This window comes from Terrapene carolina, unplaced genomic scaffold (assembly GCF_002925995.2).
Source record: "Terrapene carolina triunguis isolate 2854851 unplaced genomic scaffold, T_m_triunguis-2.0 Scaffold67, whole genome shotgun sequence".
Taxonomy (NCBI): domain Eukaryota; kingdom Metazoa; phylum Chordata; order Testudines; family Emydidae; genus Terrapene; species Terrapene triunguis.
Genome location: NW_020664418.1, coordinates 28425465 through 28449029, shown reverse-complemented (window position 1 = coordinate 28449029; position 23565 = coordinate 28425465). Strand labels below are relative to the sequence as shown.

The 23565-nt window shown below is 41.9% G+C and overlaps 1 protein-coding gene across 2 annotated transcripts in view; it reads left to right on the top strand.

Annotated features, from left to right (window-relative positions):
• The window catches only part of UNC13C (unc-13 homolog C), a 404743-nt gene that overhangs the window by 106847 nt on the left and 274331 nt on the right, over positions 1–23565 (top strand). For both annotated transcript variants that reach the window (XM_024198093.1, XM_024198092.1), the window contains one exon: positions 9712–9931. In XM_024198093.1, the coding sequence (XP_024053861.1) occupies positions 9712–9931 (220 nt within the window). The remainder of the gene's footprint in view (positions 1–9711; positions 9932–23565) is intronic.

The window sequence follows — 23565 nt, the reverse complement described above, 5'->3', positions numbered from 1 at the left end:
GGGATAGACTGTATAAGGATTGCTGCCCCATGCACGTGCTACAGTGGGACATAATTATGATATGTAGTCAATACATATAATCTAAGGCCCTGATTCAGCAGAGCACTTAAGCATGTGCTTAATGTTGTTAACATCACTGAGACTTAATTGTGTGCTTAAAGTTAAAGCATAAATTTAACTGCTTTGCTGAATCAGAGCCATAGCACTGTAGGTTTGTGGTATGTCACTGGTGCTCAAAATACTGCTAATTGGAAGCATAATTATTTGTTTTTTTATTTCCTTTTTCTTAAAAGGAATGGAAAGTTCAAAAAGCATGTGCCATAATGCTTGAGTGAAATTATCTCAAATTGTCTAAGGAGAATAAGTGGATAATTTTTCAGTATTGGAGGATTTTGCTGTGCATTAACAGTGCCTAGATATTGCTCTAATCAGAGCGCTATAAATATACACAATAGATCAGGACAGAATACTATTACGAATGAAAGCATTCTGAGGATCAGATAATAAGATATATAAAATTATCCTTTTGCTACATGTTAAATAGCACAGAATCCATTTAATTCTTGTTATTGTTTAGCAAGAGATTGTTCTTACCAAACATATATACACAAATATCATTTGTAATATAGGGCTGCCAAGCGATTAAAAAATTAATTGTGATTAATCACGGTATTAATTGCGCTGTTAAACAATAATAGAATGCCATTCATTTAAATATTTTAAATGCTTTCTTCATTTTCAAATAAACAAGAGGTGAGCAGCATTAACTTCCGTAAATGTAAACTTGTTTGTCTGAGCGACTGGCTGAACAAGAAGTAGGACTGAGTGAACTTGTAGGCTGTAAAGTTTTACATTGTTTTATTTTTGAGTGCAGTTATTTTTTGTACATAATTCTACATTTGTAAGTTGCACTTTCATGATAAAGAGATTGCACTACAGTACTTGTATGAGGTGAATTGAAAAATACTATTTCTTTTGTTTATCACTTTCACAGTGCAAATATTTGGAATAAAAAATAATATAAAGTGAGCATTGCACACTTTGTATTCTGTGTTGTAATTGAAATAAATATATTTGAAAATGTAGAAAAACATCCAAAAATATTTAATACATTTCAATTGGTATTCTATTGTTTAGCAGTGTGATTAAAACAGCAATTGATCACAATTAATTTTTTAAATCGCGATTCATTTTTTTTAATCGCGTGAGTTCACTGATTAATCGACAACCCTAGTAATATTATACTGTCCTTTAATAAATATGAGTAAATTAAGCTTTTATTTCAAAGACACAACTTGTAAACCAGTTATTCAGACAAAACATATTTTTATCTTCAAGTTTCCCATAATAGCCTTATGCTAAATAACAAAAAAATGAAACGTGGATTATTTGGCTGCTGTGCTATTTACCACAAAGCAAAAGGATTATGTAAAATGTGTTCTTTCAAGAACTACAACAATTTATTTTGATTTCTTTACACAATGTAATGGTCCAGATCTTACAAATGAAATATACCCTGTGAAAATCAATGGAATTGAATAGGGTGAAAGACACAGCAGGATTTGCACTGACATGATTAATCAGATCATATATCTTATAGCAATAAATCTGCAAAGGAATCTTCAAAGACAGTCTTTTCTGTGAACTGTGATTAATCAACATACGGTATAAATTCAGTTTGAGATGTTTTGAGGTTTTCTTTTTAACCTCTGTACCTGGTAAGCTGTGAAGGGGGCATTCTGGGAATTGGAAAAGGGGAAGGAATGGAACAGGTTGTGCTTTAGAGATCATGGCTAGCAGAGGAGCTCCTAGTTGTTATCTATCTGCCGGTGCAAGTTAGAGAAGCTTTAAAAGAATTACCAGCTGGGAGAAGACCTGACCCAGGCAGCTCCTGATATGGGCGGTATAGCATAATTATGTAGAGCCACTTCCCTGACTGTGTTGCACTGCACTGTCCCACCAGGGCATTATCCCATTGTTTTCAGTCACAGCTATTCATTCAAATTGTTTTCAATCTTCAGTTACTATAGTTCAGACTCCATAGTCTTCTATCTAAGGGTATGTCTACACTACAAAATTAGGTTGAATTTATAGAAGCCGGTTTTATAGAAATCGGTTTTATACAGTCGATTGTGTGTGTCCCCACATAAAATGCTCTAAGTGCATTAAGTCGGCGGACCGTGTCCACAGTACCGAGGCTAGTGTCGACTTCCGGAGCGCTGCACCTTGGGTAGCTATCCCACAGTTCCCGCAGTCTCCACCGCCCATTGGAATTCTGGGTTGAGATCCCAATGCCTGATGATGCAAAAACAGTGTCGCGGGGGGTTCTGGGTACATGTCGTCAGGCCTCTCCCCCTCCGTCAGAGCAACGGCAGACAATCGATTCGCGCCTTTTTACCTGGGTTACCTGTGCAGACAACATACCACGGCAAGCATGGAGCCCGCTCAGCTCAGCTCAGCTCACCATCACCATATGTCATCTGGGTGCCGGCAGACGTGGTACTGCATTGCTACACAGCAGCAGCTAATTGCCTTTTGGCAGTAGACGGTGCAATATGACTGGTAGCCGTCATCGGCTACCTGGGTGCTGGCAGACGTGGGGCTGCATTGTTACACAGCAGCAGCTCCTTGCCTTTTGGCAGTGGATGGTGTATTACGACTGGTATCTGTCTTCATCGTATTCCTCAGTGAGTTCAATCAGAGGCACCTGGGCAGACATGTTTTGTCTCCTGGCCTATTGAACCGTCTTGACGATGATGGCTAGCAGTCGTAGTACATCATTTTCTGCCGAGCACCCAGAAGATGCCGATGGCTATCAGTCATGCTGCACCATCTGCTGCCAGCTTAAGATGTAAAAAATAGATGGACCAGATTTGTTCGGTATTCATTTGCTTCCCCCTCCCTCCGTGAAATCAACGGCCTGCTAAACCCAGGTTTTTGAGTTCAATCTTTGGGGGGGCCATTCTGTGTGACAGTTGTTTGTGTTTCTCCCTGATGCACAGCCACCTATGTTGATTTTAATTCCCTGTACCTGTAAGCCATGTCGTCACTCGCCCCTCCCTCCCTCCGTCAGACAATAGTTTCGCACCTTTTTTCAGCCCAGACACCATAGCACTGGGATCATGGAGCCCGCTCAGATCACCGCAGCAATTATGAGCACTATGAACACCACGCACATTGTCCTGGAGTATATGCAGAGCCAGAACATGCCAAAGCAAAACCAGGCGAGGAGGTGATTGCAGCGCGGCGACGAGAGTGATGAGGAAATTGACATGGACATAGACCTCTCACAAAGTACAGGCCCCAGCAATGTGCAAATCATGGTGTTACTGGGGGAGGTTCATGGCGTGGAACGCCGATTCTGGGCCCGGGAAACAAGCACAGACTGGTGGGACTGCATCGTGTTGCAGGTGTGGGACGATTCCCAGTGGCTGTGAAACTTTCGTATGCGTAAGGGCACTTTCATGGAACTTTGTGACTTGCTTTCCCCTGCGCTGAAGCGCCAGAATACCAGGATGAGAGCAGCCCTCACAGTTGAGAAGCGAGTGGCGATAGCCCTGTGGAAGCTTGCAACGCCAGACAGCTACCGGTCAGTCGGGAATCAATTTGGAGTGGGCAAATCTACTGTGGGGGCTGCTGTGATCCAAGTATCCAACGCAGTCAAAGACCTGCTGATATTAAGGGTAGTGACTCTGGGAAACATGCAGGTCATAGTGGATGGCTTTGCTGCAATGGGATTCCCAAACTGTGGTGGGGCGATAGATGGAACCCATATCCCTATCTTGTCACTGGAGCACCAAGCCACTGAGTACATAAACCGCAAGGGGTACTTTTCAATGCTGCTGCAAGCCCTGGTGGATCACAAGGGACGTTTCACTAACATCAACGTGGGATGGCCAGGAAAGGTACATGATGCTCGCGTCTTCAGGAACTCTGGTCTGTTTCAAAAGCTGGAGGAAGGGACTTTCTTCCCGGACCAGAAAATAACCATTGGGGATGTTGAAATGCCTATCGTTATCCTTGGGGACCCAGCCTACCCCTTAATGCCATGGCTCATGAAGCCGTACACAGGCAGCCTGGACAGGAGTCAGGACCTGTTCAACTATAGGCTGAGCAAGTGCCGAATGGTGGTGGAATGTGCATTTGCACGTTTAAAAGTGCGCTGGCGCAGTTTACTGACTCAGATAGACCTCAGCGAAGCCAATATTCCAATTGTTATTGCTGCTTGCTGTGCGCTCCACAATATCTGTGAGAGTATGGGGGAGACATTTATGGCGGGGTGGGAGGTTGAGGCAAATTGCCCGACCGCTGATTACGCGCAGCCAGACACCAGGGCGGTTAGAAGAGTACAGCAGGGCGCGGTGCGCATCAGAGAAGCTTTGAAAACGAGTTTTGTGACTGGCCAGGCCACGGTGTGAAACTTCTGTTTGTTTCTCCTTGATGAACCCTCCCCCCCCACCCCACCCACCCCCGGTTCACTCTATTTCCCTGTAAGCTAACCACCCTCCCCTCCCACCTTCGAGCACCGCTTGCAGAGGCAATAAAGTCATTGTTACTTCATATTCATGCATTCTTTATTAATTCATCACACAACTAGGGGGATAACTGCCAAGGTAGCCCGGGAGGGGTGGGAGAGGAGGGAAGGACAAGGACACACTGCAGTTTAAAACTTTAACTCTTATTGAAGGCCAGCCTTCTGATGCTTGGGCAATCATCTGGGGTGGAGTGGCTGGGTGGCCGGAGGACCCCCCACCGTGTTCTTGGGCGTCTGGGTGAGGAGGCTATGGAACTTGGGGAGGAGGGCTGTTGGTTACACAGGGGCTGTAGCGGCGGTCTCTGCTCCTGCTGCCTTTCCTGCAGCTCAACCATACGCTGGAGCATTTCAGTTTGATGCTCCAGCAGCCGGAGCATCGACTCTTGCCTTCTGTCAGCAAGCTGACGCCACCTATCCTCTTCAGCCCGCCACTTGCTCTCTTCAGCCCGCCACCTCTCCTCTCGTTCATATTGTGCTTTTTTGCACTCTGACATTGACTGCCTCCACGCATTCTGCTGTGCTCTTTCAGCGTGGGAGGACATCTGGAGCTCCGAGAACATATCATCCCGAGTCCGCTGTTTTCTCCTTCTAATCTTCACTAGCCTCTGCGAAGGAAAAACATTTGCAGCTGGTGGAGGAGAAGGGAGAGGTGGTTAAAAAAGACACATTTTAGAGAACAATGGGTACACTCTTTCACGTTAAATTTTGCTGTTCACATTACACAGCACATGTGCTTTCTTTACAAGGTCGCATTTTTCCTCTTATATTGAGGGCCTGCCGGTTTGGTGTGAGAGATCACTCACGCAGTGCCAGGCAACAGAATTCTGCTTGCAGGCAGCCATGGTAAGCCACAGTCTTTTGGCTTTTTTAACCTTCATAACATGTGGGAATGGTTTCAAACAGCAGCGCCCTCATTTCCCATACAAAGGACCCGTTGGGTTGAGCATTTAAAATGGGTTTGCAATGTAAAAGGAGGGGCTGCGGTTTCCGGGTTAACATGCAGCACAAACCCAACTACCCCCACCCCCCCACACACACCCAATTCTCTCGGATGATCACTTCACCCCTCCCTCCCACCACGTGGCGGGGAACATTTCTGTTCAGCCGAGCAGGAACAGGCACCTCTGAATGTCCCCTTAATAAAATCACCCCATTTCAACCAGGTGACCGTGAATGATATCACTCTCCTGAGGATAACAAAGAGCGATAAGGAATGGATGTTGTCTGCATGCCAGCAAACACCGGGACCATACGCTGCAATGCTTTGTTATGCAATGATTCCAGACTACGTGCTACTGGCTTGGCGTGGTAAAGTGTCCAACCATGGCGGACGGGATAAGGCAGCCCTCCCCAGAAACCTTTTGCAAAGGCTTTGGGAGTACATGAAGGAGAGCTTTCTGGAGATGTCCCTGGAGGATTTCCGCTCCATCCCCATACACGTTAACAGACTTTTCCAGTAGCTGTACTGGCCGCGATTGCCAGGGCAAATTAATCATTAAACATGCTTGCTTTTAAACCATGTGTAATATTTACAAAGGTACACTCACCAGAGGTCCCTTGTGTGCCCTCAGGGTCTGGGAGCACGCCTTGGGTGAGTTCGAGGGTTACTGGTTCCAGGTCCAGGGTGATAAACATATCCTGGCTGTTGGGGAAACCGGTTTCTCCGCTTCCTTGCTGTGAGCTATCTTCATTGTCTTCATCATCATCATCTTCCGCGTACCCCGAACCCGCTTCCCTGTTGCGTGATTCTCCATTGATGGAGTCAAAGCACACGGTTGGGGTAGTGGTGGCTGCACCCCCTAGAATGGCATGCAGCTCCGCGTAGAAGCTGCATGTTTGCGGCTCTGCCCCAGACCTTCCGTTCGCCTCTCTGGCTTTGTGGTAGGCTTGCCTTAGCTCCTTAATTTTCACGCGGCACTGCTGTGCGTCCCTGTTATGGCCCCTGTCCTTCATGGCCTTTGAGACTTTTTCCAATATTTTGCCATTTCGTTTACTGCTACGGAGTTCAGCTAGCACTGGTTCGTCTACCCATATGGCGAGGAGATCCCGTACCTCCTGTTCAGTCCATGCTGGAGCTCTTTTGCGATCCTGGGACTCCATCGTGGTTACCTGTGCTCTCCACGCTGGGCAAACAGGAAATGAAATTCAAAAGTTCGCGGGGCTTTTCCTGTCTACCTGGTCAGTGCATCTGAGTTGAGAGCGCTGTCCAGAGCGGTCACAATGAAGCACTGTGGGATAGCTCCCGGAGGCCAATAACGTCGAATTCCGTCCACACTACCCCAAATCCGACCAGCAAAGGCCGATTTTAGCGCTAATCCCCTCATCGGAGGTGGAGTAAAGAAACCGGTTTAAAGGGCCCTTTAAGTCGAAAAAAGGGGCTTCATCGTGTGGACGTGTCCAGGGTTAATTCGATTTAACGCTGCTAAAGTTGACCTAAACTCGTAGTGTAGACCAGGCCTCAGAGTCTCAAAGTTACTTGGCTCATATGGGTGTGAACTAGAGCAGAATTTCTGCCCAATTTTGCACAGCTAGGCTGGGCATTGTACCAATTACCATGAGGATCTAACAAGCAACTTTTGGTGACTTAAATTTAAGCTTACTTAAGTTTCCATAGTCTCAGCTAATCAGCACCATTTATTATTACTGATATTTCTATCATCGTAACAATTCAAGATCCACTTATAGGGACTAGAGCCTCATCCTATTTGGCGATGTACAAACAACTATCACAAAAACAGTCCTGGATCCAGAAAACTTTCAGTCAAGACTTTAGACAATATGTGGCAGGAAAGAAGGGGAGGGAAGAGGAGGTCAAAGTTATAGTAGAGACAGACTCACTGGCCACAGCTGCTTGCCTACCCAACGAATACCAGACACCAGTGACTCGTAGCCATCACATAGGTTTTAAAGAAAGATTTTAAAAAAGATAGGTGATCCCTTTCCAAATGTGGATGGGGATTTTGTCCAAGCATAACGGAGGAAGCACAAAGGTGTTTATGTGAAAAAGCAGGCAATCAAGGCTGGTTTCACTGGCAGAGCGAAGGCGGGGACTTAACCTCGCAATGAAAAATTAGATTTTTGAAAGGCAGAGTAAGGCTCTATGTTGGAGAGCATTAATAAGGATGATGAGAAGCTTGCACATGGTGCATTGGAGAGCAGGGAACAAACAGGAAGACATGAAGAGGGGGCAAAGGGGCTTCTTGCAGTTTTTCTGACATAGCTCATTATTCTGTTCAAGCAATTAGGTGTTTGTTTTTTTAATTAACCTTGCCGCCATAGCTGCTATAAATCGACACAGCTAACTTGATGTCAATGAAGCTAGGCTGATTAATGCCAGCTGAGGAGCTGACCCAAAGAATTTAATACAGACTTATATCCCTGCTGTAAGATTCACCAGGGGGGTGAGACTTCATCAGCCATAATCGCAAGTGTGTGTGTGTGTGTGTGTGAGAGAGAGAACGAACATATGCCTAAGCTTATGAGTTAGTCAGCTCATGAATATTAACTGCCCCCACCTGGTGATGGTTTTTCTGCTGCAGTAGAGAGCCGTCATATGATGACACTGATTGTGTAGCAGTGATACTAGGCGAGCAGTCTAGATATGTGCTCCAGAAAATGTGGGACTGTTTATTATTGTCAAAATATTCCAAGTGTTATGGGGAAAATATATATCCAGCCACAAACAAAAACATCTTCCCTTCTTGCCTCATTCGAAATGTTAATACCCCTCACTTACAGAGTACACTTATCAGAGCGCAGATGGCAGTAAGTAGCATTAAAGATGTGAAAGCATCAACAAAAACTTAAATTCATGTGGTGAAATGAAAAAAGCTTCAGTCCTCCTGATCTCTTCTTTGAGCCACAATTAATACATAGGTTTAATATTAAAATGGCTATTTCCCCTTCCTTCCAGCCATAGATTCCTATCTTGTCCCACTTCCACACCCTCAACACTCTCACTCTCTCTCTCTCTCTCGCTCTGTATTTTTCATAAGCAAACCAGCAAGATAACTTGGTGCCTCATTTGCCTGTGTTTACCAAGTCTTCAAAATATCCAGCTTCCCTCCGTGCTGTCTCGAGATGACTGCTCCTCCTTCACAGTAGATTTATTTCACTTATTTAGAGGCAGACAAGACTATAATTCTTAATATGTTGCTGTCAGCCATCTGCATTTAATCAGAGAAACAAAGTTGGGGCCTGATCCTGTACGGTGCTGAACATCACCTGAGAGCTGCTGAATTGCCTCTACTTCCACTGAAATCAGTGGGGCTTGGGAGCACTCGGTACCTGGCAGAGCAGATGTTAACACACAAAGCTGAGTAAACTTAATAGTAGGGGATGTTTTATATGGAAACCTATAGGGTTTTATGCCCTTGTTTTATATGCAAACCTACAGGGGCTAGTTTGTCAGTGTTCAACTGGCTTTTGGCACTAATGAGCTGCAATTCAGCTTGTTTGCAGTGCTAATTAGCGTATAGTTGATCATTTTTGTCCAGAGGTGGTCACAAGCAGCAAAATTTGGATCCTGATCCAAAGCTGTCCAAGATCTGAGTGTTCAGTTCTGGGGTTTGATTTGGACCCATTCCTACTTCTGAGAAAAAGAGAGTCTTGACTCATAAAGGGAAAGTATTAGATTCAGTGCTGTGGGAAAGCCGCCAAAAATGGAACTCATGAAAGTTGCCCACTTCAAGCCTGTGGGGAGACCATACAGAAATGAGATTTAAGAGAAGGCACTTTCTACATAATAGAGATACATTCCATGCAGTGTATATAGGCAGACAAGTTATTGTAGGAAGCATATAAATATTCAGGAGCCCTATATTTAAGGTAATTGCTTACAATCATGCTAATGATTTTTTGCATTTCTGCCATCAAGATGAAAAAATGAATTATACTGGACTCTGTGTTGAAAATATAATTAACTGATCGAATACATCTTAATGCTGCTGTTGATGTAATCAGTTAAACTAAGTCATCCAGGCAACCTGCTCTTCAAAGTACAAGGTGACATGAGTAAATGAGTATTTTGCTGAGGACTGTGTAATTTAATTTATAATCTGATATTTTGTAAAGGTGTGATATTCATAAAATACATTTTAACTGTAGTTCACTCGTGTGAAAAAACATTGAAATCTAAGATGCCTTTTATTGATTTTTCCCCCCATTCCACCCAACAGAAAATGCATGTTTTCAAAAAGACATTGCAGGCTTTAATCTATCCAATCTCATCAACCACTCCTCATAACTTCGAAGTGTGGACAGCTACAACTCCCACATACTGTTACGAATGTGAAGGTCTCCTTTGGGGCATAGCCAGACAAGGCATGAGATGCACTGAATGTGGTGTCAAATGTCATGAGAAGTGCCAAGACCTCCTAAATGCTGACTGTTTGCAGAGTGAGTATTTGGTGACAGCTGATTTTTTACAATGCTTCATGCCTTTTGACATACTATATATTCTAACAGACGCCCACTGAAATGAAGGGCCAGATCCTCAGTTGGTGAAGTCAGTGGAATTATGCTGATTTACACCAGCTGAGGATCTGGCCAGCCATCAAGGAAGCACCTGTTGTTAATTTGGTTTGGTCATTTGAATAATTTAGTCAGTTGATTCTGCTGATCCTCTGCTGTTCGGTTACAAATAATATCTTATGACACTGATATATTGTAAACATTCTTTTGCAAACAATCTCGCCAAAAACAATTGAAATTATGTGACATAATGCCCTGTTCATTTTGTTTCATTCAAAATCTAGGAAAACATCAGAACAAAGATAAAAATGAAAATGCTGCTGCTAGTGATTACAGTCACAGTAATGTACTCTCTGTAATCGCATTCCCTCATTAAAATTCTCCCTGAGTAGCCACAGTGAAAATATGTTAATTGTTGTCATTGGGATTAAAAATTGGGGAACTGAGCCACAAGTCCACCCAATTTAGGCTTAATCAATTTTTGCCTTTATCTATACAATTTCAGACAGAATTATTGTCACTTATAGTGTCTGGAGGTACATTTATGCCAGACAGATAATAACAGACAAGACAGATTTGGTAAATGGTCCCCTGTTACTACATTCGGGGATAGGAGCAAGTTCTTCCATCTTCCATGATAGTCATCACTCTCTCTGACCCCTAGATCTGGTCCTTCCATCCCATTCTTCAGTTTCTGGTCTGGTTTCTCCAGTTTCTCCAGTTAAGGGTCCATGTTCACTTAGGCCTTTTCTACTTTTCTACATTTCTACATTACAGATTACTTAATCTTTATCTAATTGGCTTTTAGCGCATTAACCCGTACATTACATGTGCGCAAGCTTCAGTAACCCAACTTCTGCATTTTTCCTTACGGCTTTGCAGTTTCTGGGTTGGTTTTGTGTCACCCTGCCCTGGCTTTTCCCAGAAAAGGGAGAGGGGTATTTATCATTACTTGTTTGTGTATCTTTTACTTACATCTTTCAGCATGACATGTTACCTTTGTTCTGTCAGCAAGAACATTTTAAGAAGATTAGCAATGCTATATAAAAAGAACTGGGAAAACCACACTTATGCCAGAAAGGACTTGGCCTAAGTGTTACCTCATCTGTGCTCATTTACTATACATAATTACAAATAATTAAAAATATAGCTATCAAAGCTCTTAATCTTACCATTAACAATTTTTCATTTTATATTTCAATGCTATAAATCAGTATATGTTTTTCAGTGCTACCCTTAATCTATTAGAAAGGGGGTCGGGGTGTGGAAAATATGATTCTTTAATGTTGACATTTCTTATGTGTTTCTTTCATTCAAAGTCCAGTTTTATGTGTGATTCACTACTAAAAATCTTCATTAGAAATTTTCCTGTGAATGCATTTTGGGGGGGTATCTCAATTTTAGGGCCTTTATATTTTGTTGCTTTCAATTGTACCCCAACAGTAATAAATAAATATGAATGTACCAGCTGTAAAAATGATGGAGTTCTCCCATTGAGAAATCTGCTGTTTGGAGTGGTTGTAATAAAGGAAGCTTAATGAATACATGTGGCCTGATACATAATGTTTATTGTAACAGTTAGGTGCATTTTCCATCCAATGTATCTGCAAAAGTACAGAGTGCAATTAAAATTGCAGCCCTCTTTGAAATAGTTGTTAACTCTCTGCCGCAGTGTCTCAGGGGAAAGAACCCAGAAAAGAAGCAGAAAAAACAAAATAATGCAGTAAAAAGTATCTCTTCAAAAGAGCATAGTGCTTCTATTTATGGAGAAAATATTAGACAGGACCATAGTACACAAGTACTTTTCAACCCCCTTTCCCTTTTATCTGTTATGTGGCATTGTTGCCTCTATTCATTACAAAATGCTTATCATCATAGCAACTCCTGCAACAAATACATTCATTTTTTAAACAAATATTTATTTATAATGATCTATTTATGGAAATAATTACTTTCTTGACCTTGTAATCTAATGGTTTCAGTACAGTTTTTCCCCTCTAAAATAAGGCAAAAGTGTTATCTCAGCAGTATTTAAGAGATAAGGAAGTGCTGCATACAATTTCTTTCTTTTCCCCCTCAATCCACTCAAGCGTTTAGTAATTTACCTTGTTTTACTGGGATGAAACTCATTAATAACACAAAGGGATATTTCATTGGCATTTAAAGCTCAACACCCTTGTTACAATCCTTGCAGATTCTGTTTTTGGTAACTCCCAGCCCTGTGTTTGGGATTGGGATGAATCAAAGGCCTCCCACTAATGCACTATTACCACATTGGATTCCTGCCATCAGGAATACTAAAAATTAATTAGGATAATCCCCTGCCAAATGATAAGCCATCTTCAGATAGCTGATAGAAAAGCTGCTGAGCCCATATCAGATAGATGCACTCCATATTTACAAGCATAGCAGGGTACTATACTTTATGCCTCTGTGTCTAGTGACTAACCTTCCTTCATCGCCGGAGTGAACTTTGCTACCCTCTTTTGTCCCATTTATGGCCCAATTGACTCTGGCCACCCTGAGCATCCCTCCCAAAAACTAACTTGGGAACATTTTTAGATCATACTAAATTTGGTAGTGTTTTATACCCACTGTGCATTCTGTGCAATGCAAGGCAGTAGGGAATCAGGACCTGCCACATTTGTGACTTGTCAACTCTGAGGCTGAAAAGAGACTTTTTTGGCCCCTGGTATATGTTATAGCAGCCCTAGGGTTGCTCTATCTTATGCATAGCCATCATGTCCTCGAGGGACCATTATAGCAGCTAGGTATAGCCAGAGTATATTAATGTTCCAGCCACACCCTCTCTCTCCCAGCCATACTCTCTATGCCATGGGTTATGATGCTGGATGGCATAGAGCCGTTCTCCAGCTTTACGACACCCAAGGATTCCCACTACGCAGGGGGAATTGCCAGCTGACCAGATGCATAGACTCAAAGGGGCCATAGTGATATGGAGAATTTGCAAATCAAACAGTGCCTAACCTTGGTTCCACATTATGGTTGAAACTGAGCTAGTAGCAACCTTGTTTGACACCTGTATTGCTAGTATACTTTAATTAAACAGTATGAAAAGAAGGTTGGTTTGTTTGTGCTGAAAGTCATGTTATAAAACTATGTATGGTGTAGACTAGGGTTGCTGCTGGCATGGTTTCAAGTTTCAGCCATGTTTAATGTAAACAGGATGCTAACAAATAAGTCTTTTAACAAGCGTGCAGAACTTCTGTTTCCTGGGCAGAACATGCCCTGAGTAAGAGGAGTGTATACTCTTTAATATATAGCAAGTGTCACATCCTGTCTACTCTCATTTGACCAATTGACATATTTGATTCCAGCAACATTTTAAGACTCCATCTAAAAATAATTCATTGTGTATCAGACCATTGATCTCTTTCAGTTCTGTGTGGTGATTTGGTGTAGTAGGTCTATTGGGAATCACTTGGCTTATACTGCTCTGGTTTTCAAGCATAAAAATGAAATAAAGTTGCCAGGTTGTCATGTTGCTGGCAACAGAATATGTGCAAGTAATTTGTCGACTAGCTGCTTATCACCCTCAATGCAAGAACCAAGGAACGGTGAGCTGCCATACTTAAAATTTTAGATTGCCTCTTTTTCCATTTTTATAAGTATTGGATCCAGATCGCACCCTCCCACAGAAAAGCCAAAAGGCCAGCAATAGGCAAACTCCACAAAGTGCCCGTCGTGGAATTTTCCCTAAATTGTTCTATCAGAGGTTCGCCTCCTGATAGAATGGGCAGGGGTACTAGAACCAGAACTTGCAGATCTTGGGAGATCCATATGGATATCGGCAGTCTAATAGAAGTCTGTCCCATCTGCATCTGCTTCAGGGAATCTTGTACCACTGAATTTGGAGCTGTGCTGCCAGGGCTTTTTGCACCTACCGTTGCTTCTAGAATCCCCACCCTCTTCTGTGGCACTGAGAGGACTGCACAAAAAGAGCAGTGGGAATATCTGTCTCCTACAAATACTATGCATGGATCTTGGACCTTGGGTAGAGTTGTATTCCTGGTCCAGGAGGAAGGGATGTCACTGCTGGATGGCTGTACCCTTTTTTTGCATTGGAAGGGGGAACTCTTCTACATGCAAATCTAGGAAGGCAGGGGCAACATGATCTAATTGTTTAGAAGCATTTTTAGCTTATATAAGAAAAAATATCATTGCAGAGTAAAAGATTCACTCCTTTATCTGAGAGAATGCATATTCAGAACATTGTAGTTTAACATTAGTTGAAGTGAAATGATGAGCGATCACTCGTTACCGAGTATGATCATCTTCCATGGGAGTTATGGTGGTTAATAAGGCCAATCCTTGAACCACAAGTTCTATTACAATGAGGGCAGGAGGCTGTTGACCATGACTGGGGACCAGTCTCTCCTTCCTCCTTCGCCTCTTGTCCTCTTTGAACTTGCTCGCTGACAAGCCGAAATGCAGGGGACCATCACATAGTAGTTTACTCCATTTTAAGCGATCCTGGGCAAGTGTCTCCCAGGTATCAATGTCAATATTACATTTTTTTAGATTGTCCTTCAGCAAGTCCTTATAACGCTTCCATTGTCCATCCACGTTACTGTACCCTTCTTTCAGCTGAGAGAACAGGACCAGTTTTGGGAGGTGATGGTCTGGCATCCGGACAACATGACCAGTCCAGCGGAATTGCTGACAGATGATCATTGCCTTGATACTGGTGGTATTTGCCTCTTCCAGAACACTACTATTGGTGCGCCTGTCTTCCCATTTGATCTTCAGAATCTTACGAAGGCAGCGTTGATGGTGCCCCTCAAGGACTTTCAAGTGGTGTCTATAGGTTGTCCACATTTCGGACCCATACAACAGTGTTGGGAGAATAATGGCTTGATAAACAAGAAGCTTGGTGTCTGTTCGAATGTTGTGATCTTCAAAGACCCTGTGCCGTAAATGAGAAAAAGCTACAATGGCACAGCTCAGGCGAGTTGAATTTCTGCATCAATATCTGCCTTGGATGAAAGATGACTTCCAAGGTAGAGGAAATGATCAACATTCTTCAGTGCCACTCCATTGATTTTGATAGATGGGGCATCTAATACCTCATTTTGAGAGGGCTGATAGAGCACTTTAGTCTTCTTGATATTAAGAGTGAGACCAAGGCATGCGTAAGCATCAGCAAACACATTCAAGATGGTTTGAAGATCTTTCTCAGAGTGGGCAAAGATTGCATTGTCATCAGCATACTGAAGTTCCACAATAGATCTTGTGGAAATCTTACTCTTGGCTTTCAGCCTGCTAAGCCTGAACAGCTTTCCGTCCATTCTGTAAGTGATTTCAATGCCAGCTGTAAACTTCCCAGCAATTAGGTAAAGAATGACAGCAATAAAAACCGCAAACATGGTTGGAGCGATGATACAGCTCTGTTTGACTCCTGTTTCTACTTTGAAAGGTTCACTCTGGGAATCAGTGCTGCTCAGAACAGTCACTTTCATGTTATCATGAAGCAATTTTATGACATTGGATGTCCTGATAAATACATCAATCTTAGAAAGTACAGTCCAGAAGGCACGGTGATTCACTGAATCAAAGGCTTTAGTTAGATCAATAAAAGCCATGTACAGTGGTTGGTTTTGCTTTCAATACTTTTCTTGCAGCTGCCGTGCTGTGAAGATCATATCCGCAGTTCCATGACATGGTCGGAAACCACTCTGTGACTCTGGTAAAATTTCTTCTGAGAGGGGCAGAAGGTGGGTTGCAAGGATCCACGTCAGAACTTTGCCTGCAGTGGCTAGGAGGGAGATACCACGATAATTTCCACAATCCACTTTATCCCCTTTCTTGAACAGGGTGACAATCAAGGCATCCCTCATTTCACTGAGTATCTCCTTCTTTATCCAGATTTTAAGGATAAGCAGGTAAAGCTGCCGAATTAGCTCTGGTCCACCATTTTTGAAGATTTCAGCAGGGATCCCCTCTAGACCTTCTGTCTTGTTGTTCTTCATCTGCATGGTAGCATTGTGCACTTCATACAAATTGGGAGGGTCTCCAAGCTCGTCCCTAAATGGTCATTGAGGGATTTGCTCAAGGACTTCATCTACAACCATAGAATTATGGTTAAGGAGATCTTCAAAATGATGGCTTCGTTGTCCTTCAGAAGTGTGGTTTCATCCTTAGAGCGAAGAGGATTCATACCATGACAAACTGGCCCATAAATAGCCTTGATGGCACTAAAGAAACCACATGTATTGTGGATATCCGCGAGATGTTGGAGTTATTGCGCTTTCTCAGTCCACCATTTGTCCTTAAGTTCTCTGGTTTTACGTTGTACTTCCACCCTCGCCTTGGCATGGGCTTCTCTCTTTATATTATAATGTATGTCATTCTGCCAAGCACGAAATGCCATTCTCTTCTCATTGATGAGTTGCTCAATTTCAGCATCATTCTCGTCAAACCAGTCCTGATTTTTTTTGGTGTGGTAGCCTATGGTTTCTTCACAGGCATTGATGATTACTGCTTTCAACTGGCTCCAATGTTTCTCAATTTCTTCTGGAAACTCTGATGGGAGCTTTTCTTCTAAGACTGCTTGGAAGTGGTCACGCTTAGTAGGGTCCTTCAAAACTTGAACCTTCAGCTTGCATCTGACCTGCTTCTTTTGCAGCCTCCATTTGGGAGCGATCTTAATTTTCATTGTGGATTGACTAAGGCGATGATCAGTCCAACAGTCATCAGCACTTGTCATTGCTCTTGTGAGACATACGTCACTGTGATCTTGGTTACGAACTATGATGTAGTCGAGGAGATGCCAGTGCTTTGACGGTAGGTGTCTCCAAGATGTTCTGAACTTTTTCTTTTGTTGGAAAAGGGTGTTCGTAATAATAAGTTCATGTTCAGCACACTTGGTCAAGAGCAGAATTCAATTTGAATTACTTTTGCCAACTCCTTCTTTCCCGATTGTTCCTTTCCACAGATCTGAGTCTCATCCAACGCATGCATTGAAATCCCCCAAAAGGATGATCTTGTCTGCTGTAGGAGTCTCCAATAAAATGGTTTCCAACTGATAAAATAGTTTCTCAGTTGAAGTGAAATATTACAGGGGGCAGTATAGATCAAATGGGTGCATGCACCATACTCTTGACTTTGTGCCTTTCATGACATCCCCTTTTGCTTGGAAGAATGTCTGTTATCGTTAGTCAGGTTCCCTCCTCCTCTTTTACCAAACGTCTTCTAATAATCTCTCTTTTCCATAAAGCATCCCAACAGTCATGACCACTCTGGCCATTCGGTACCTGTTCTGAATTATACTGCAAGGACTCAGTTTTGGCCTGGAAGCTTGATGTGACACACACCTTAATTTCTTTGGCATGCTCACCTCTTCTACAGTGACAGCACTACATAGAATAATATTAATATTATGCAGTGATACCTCAAATCCAGACATCCCTAATTTTGAGTGAACTCAGACTTGAACTTTCTGTCTTGGGCCTATTTCCAATGGAGAGAGCAATGCTTGAGTCCATTTGTTCCTGGCAATTGCGGGCTGGCTGAGGTGCCTTGGAGAAGCTGTCAGCAGTGACTTTCTGGTGTTTGAAAGAGTCATAGTTCAAAGAAGCTCTTTCTTCCCAATTGCCTGCAAATTAAATTCAGAGGGTGTAAAAAGGGATCTAGGACCATCTTGTAATTCTGACCCAACTATTGTCTCCAAATATTGAGGGTAATCATCCTCCTGCAGTTTTTATCCACGAGAGAACTTGGTAAGGAGAAGGAGAGAGGTCACAGAGACTTTTCCTTGAGAAGCTACTTAAGAACTAAACAAATTTGCTGTCACTGTACATGGTAGGAAATTGCAGTCAGTTAGGCTATTTGTGTGCTTGAGGTTAAGCATATGTTTAAATGCTTTTTCTGTATCATGGTCTGAGTTATCAGTATCTTGCAGTATTGAGCCCTGTGTATGTGTGTGCGCTAGGGTGAGGGGTTCCTACTTAAACTTTCTTACACCCAGCTGCTGGGGGTTTTACCTAGTAGGTTCCTCTATTGAAGTGCCTCTGTGCATACACCCTGTAAATTCCTTTAGCCTCAGTTCTGCTATTTTACACTCATTTATCAACATGCACCACTTCAGACCTCACCCCTGAATCTGGATTGTTACCTGTAGTTGTTAGTTGGCCAAATACATCCCTAGTGTGGATCCACCGAAATCTAATACTTCATGTTTCTCCGTTTAATAATTGTTTACATTTGAAATTAATTTCAATTTAAAGGTTCAAAAATAATTTTGGCTTGACTTTTAGGCATAATTGCTCTATAACAAATGTTAACACCACAACTACATATGCACAAACATTTGGTATACTTGTTTTTAACATTTACACATGGTACAAACTTCTAGAATTAGACTGTAGATATAATAATAGTCTGGATTTGTTTTTTTTACATACACTGTCAATCTGTCTATCTGTCCTTTTATTTAATAGATTTTAAGGTCAGAAGGCACCATCTTCTGTGATATACAATACAGGCCATACCGTGTAGCATTTCCAAGCACACCTAAGTGACTTAAGAGCGCAAATCCCATTGACTTTCAATGGATAGTTGGTATGCTGTTCCAATAGTGAATTACCATTACTATCTAAGCTTTACTGACTTCAATTTCCAGCCATTTTCTCTTGTTATGCCTTTGTCTGCTAGATTAAAGATCCCTCTACTATCAGAAATCTTCTCCCTATGCAGGTAATTGTGAACCCTGATCAAGATGCCTCTTAACTTTTTAAATAGCTAATTAGAGTGAGCTCCTTCAGTCTCCCATTGTTATTGGAAGGTATGTTTTTCAGACCACAAATCATTCTTGCAGCTCATTGCTAAACCCTGTCCAGTTTTCCAACATCTTTTTAAACGTATGGATGCGAGAGCTGGACATGGTATTCCAACACAGGTCTCACCGGTGCCATATATACAGAGGTAATAACACCTACCAACTCCTGCTTGACACATCCAAGGACCATGTTAATGAGGTGTTTTGTTGTTGTTGTTTTGCCACAGCATCATTCTAGGACCTAATGTTCAGTTGATACTTATGCCACACATATCACCATGCTATCTGAGCACTTGGCAAAATTACAAACCTAAAATGGGCACACACATCTAAGGTAAAGGTTGTTTCTCTTTGGTTACTCTGCTTCCTCTCCTAGGCAAGGCATAGGCAGTTTTGATCAAGTAAACATCTACAATGTAAGCTATAGATAAAAAAAAATAAATCCTCATAAGGGATCCAGTCTTTGATGGTCCCCCAGATCACACTTTTGGGTGCTTTAAGTGCCCAGATATCAATTTTGGCTGCCCATGTGTAGATCTGAGTACTCAAATGCAGGCTTTGGATTCTACTATGCCACCTGTATTTGAAAATTAGGTCCTTACACAATATGTTTTTTAGGTTGAAAAGAAATTTTAAAGTTTCATCACTGACATGGAATCAGCCAGCAAAGAAAATTTTAAATATTTTTCTGAATTCAGTGAAAATGTCATGCTGTTTTTTGCCCCTGTGTGTGTGTGTGTGTGTGAGAGAGAGAGAGAGAGAGAGAAGGCTGCAATTAGCAGTATTAAAAAAGGAAAGGCCAGAGCCTCGGCTGATTTGACCTCAGTGGAGCCACACCCATATATATAGTCTGGGAATCTGGCCCATTGTCTCTCTTTAACACCCTGCCAGACAATTTGTCAGGCTAGCAATCTGGTGATTGCTATGATGGATTGCCTTTTGAGTGGCTGCAATTTGGTTTTATGTGCAGATTGCTGTCCACTAGAAGTGAGTTCAGATAACAAGCTCAGTTGGGTCAGTATTACAAGATGGTCCTAGACTGAGGTTAAACAATAAAATCAGTCCTGTATTCATTAAGCCGCTCATCTTCACCAAGATGCTGCTTTCAGAAGTAGATATGATATTAAGTCAGAATTGATCTCTGTCACATTATTTGGATCAGTCCTTTGCTAAGAAGGCTTTGTTAATTTTATTGTACAATATAGGCCACTGTATTATCTAAATGACTCTAATCAATAATGCACAGACAGGGCTGTTGATGGATTGGCAGTATCACAGGATGTAACAATAGTTTCATTAAATTATGCATTACAGTTTGGCAATTGTAACTTGTGTTAATTAATGCATATTTCCAATTTTATCTGGATTGCCTGGAAAATAAGCATGAGTTTTGACAGTGGCCCACTACTGCCACATTGAATGTATCCATGATTTATTATTACAGCATAATAATTTCCTCAGTCTGTACTTATTACTGAAAGGCAATGATGGAAAATGAAGCATGTTGCTTTTTTGATGTCTAGCAAAAAGACATGTAAGGTCAAAGTTACCATATTTATCACATCGTCGAAGCATTTCAACAGTCATCTTTCACCTCCCCTATACAATCGGAAATCACTTGAGGTCTCTCCGGATGGTATTTGTTTTGTATTGGCACTTAACCTTCGTGTGCGTAAGGATTTTTTTTCTAAACATGTCTACTTTTTCAGTTTGAAATCTTAGCTCACTGGAATTTGTCTTCATCATTCAGAAACTATGTATTTGTCAGTACCAGGCACAGAGATTCTCAGGAATTCTCAAGATAGATTATGCTACCGTGTCACATACCCCATGGAATTCAGCCTCTGGCATTCCACTCTCACCTCAGCCATTGCCTTTCCAATCTTGTGCAGTGGATCAAGCCATGCCTCCCATATGTCCATAAATATATCTGTGTCTTTGCTGCTCTGTAAAGTGCCTCGCATCTTTCAGGCACAATATAAATAATAAAAAAGAAAATAGAAGATGATTAGCTCAAAAGATTCTATAAGATTCCAATGAAGTCCCCATGATAGAAGACCCTTTCAGTGCTGTCAGACAGAGAGCCTCTTCTTGAGTCATGACAACCTGAGAGAGCTTTAAAGAAAAATGCCATCAAAACAAAATAGTAGCGCTTGATGGCATCATGGAAAAGGGATTATACTCCAGCAGATTAAGGACAGAGCTGGAACTCCCAAATTCTAATTGCAGAGCAAATCATTTAACCTCAATGTGTTTTAGATTCACCTAGTGTAAAAAGGGAAAAATAATACCTTCAGTACCTCCTGTGATGGGTTGGGTCACAGAGACCCCCTTGGGACTGCCACCTGATGTGCTGAGACTACCTCTGAGCCCGTTTTCCCTGGCAGCTTGGGACTTCGGTACCCTGTCTTGTTGAGCCAGACACACTAGCCTGCTGCAAACACAGACCCAGGTCTGAACCACATCCCCCAAAAGACATAGGCTTAACTGAAAACAGCTTAAAAGGTGCTACTGTCTCCAGCACCCAGATGCCCAGTTTCCAATGGGGTCCAAACCCAAAATAAATCCATTTTACTCTGTATAAAGCTTATACAGGGTAAACTCATCAATTGTTCGCCCTCTATAACACTGATAGAGAGATATGCACAGCTGTTTGCTTCCCTGGGTATTCATTACTTGCTCTGGGCTAATTAATAAGCAAAAAGTGATTTTATTAAATATAAAAAATAGGGTTTAAGTGGTTCCAAGTAATAATAGACAGAACAAAGTAAATTACCAAGCAAAATAAAACAAAAACACACTAAGCCTAATATAGTAGGAAACTAAATGCAGGTAAATCTCACCCTCAAAGATGTTCTAATAAGCTTTTTTCACAGACTAGACTCCTTTCTAGTCTGGGCCCAATCCTTTCCCCTGGTACAGTCCTTGTTCTAGCTCAGGTGATAGCTAGGGGATTTCTCATGACTGCAGCCCCTTTGTTCTGTTCCACCCCCTTATATATCTTTTGCACAAGGCAGGAATCCTTTGTCCCTCTCTGGGTCCCCACCCCTCCTTCTAAATGGAAAAGCACCAGGTTAAAGATGGATTCCAGTTCAGGTGACATGATCATATGTCACTATAAGACTTCACTACCCACTTGCCAGCACACAGGTATACAGGAAGACTTACAAGTAAACAGAGCCATTTACAACCAATTGTCCTGGTTAATGGGAGCCATCAAGATTCCAAGCCACCATTAATGGCCCACACTTTGCATAATTACAATAGGACCTCAGAGTTATATTTCATATTTCTAGTTCCATATATAAGAATGATACATTTATAGAAATAGGATGACCACACTCAGTAGATTATAAGCTTTGTAAGAGACCTTACAAGAGACCTTTTGCATGAAGCATATTCCAGTTACATTATATTCACACTCATAAGCATATTTCTATAAAGCATGATGAGGTGCAAGTCACGCCTCCATGTACCCCCTCAGGAATTGTGTGAGGAAGGCTAATTAGATAATGTTTGCACAGTGTTTGGAAATGTAAAAGTGCTCTACAACTGCTAATAGTCCTGATGATTCTGCTGCCCTCAGTTACAGTAAATACTGAAAGAGTTCCTTACGGCAGAAGGCCAGCTTAGATGCCAGAAGACCTGATCACCAAAGATCAGAAATAAAAAAAAACAAACAAAACCAGCTACAAAGCATTGACTTTGGTATTCACCATACAAAGCTGCCTTATCAGGGCAAATGATCTGGCTCCCTCTTTGTTATGTGGAATATATTTCTAACAATATTTGCATATAGTGATTATTCTTACAAACTAGTGTATTTCCCTAGGTGACTAAATAATGTCACATCTTTATTTGCAATGTTCTATAAGTTTTTCTTATACTAATTATATTTGAGGTTGTATAGTGTATTATAATGTAACCTCATCTATTTAACTCAGGCAAAATTGGCACAATTATAAAGGCTTCCAGTATACTTTTAGTAAAGCACTCAATCTTTTTTTCTTGCAGCACGGGAAATGGACAGGTCTCCCCAGCTGGCATAGAGCCAGGGTTAGGTGGCTTTTGAGAGACACATGCACAGCTGTATGATAGATCTCTATACAAAATAGATACTTATTTGCTACATTTTATAAATGTGCTCATAATTTGGCTCCCTCGTATTCATTGTTTTTCTTTATCCAATGCAGACTGCAACCATTCCCTTTGCTCCAACCAGTGTATGAATTTCAAAGTGCCTAGAGCTAACTAAAACTGGCTATGGGGGAGAGGTTTGTGGACTGTGGCTATAAAAAGCCTGAATATATTACTTGCTTCATTAAACAGGCACCCACATTTTCTGGTTCTGAGAAACTTTTAATCCTTTATTTTAAGCAGCCATGTCAGTATAAATGTACCTGAAATAGCAACTCACTGTTGCCAGCAGCATTAGACTGAGTGTTCTACATTATACTGCCTGTGTTGTACTGAAGTCTGCTGTTGTAAGGTTATATGAGTTACTCCCTCCTGGGACCCTCATGGAAAAAAAAGCATGTATCTGAGGTGGAGAGCGCAGAAAGCAACATTTTAAATAAATAAATGTACACTGGGATAGATGTCAGTGGATAAATACATAGCCAGGGTCCAATTCTATCATTCTAACTCAGGCAAATCTCCCACTGGAATCAAAGCTAGTCTTACCTGAATAAGGAATGAATAACTGCAGAATTTGGTCCACAGTATTCAATAGTATGAATCAACCATCAGTAGCATGTATTCC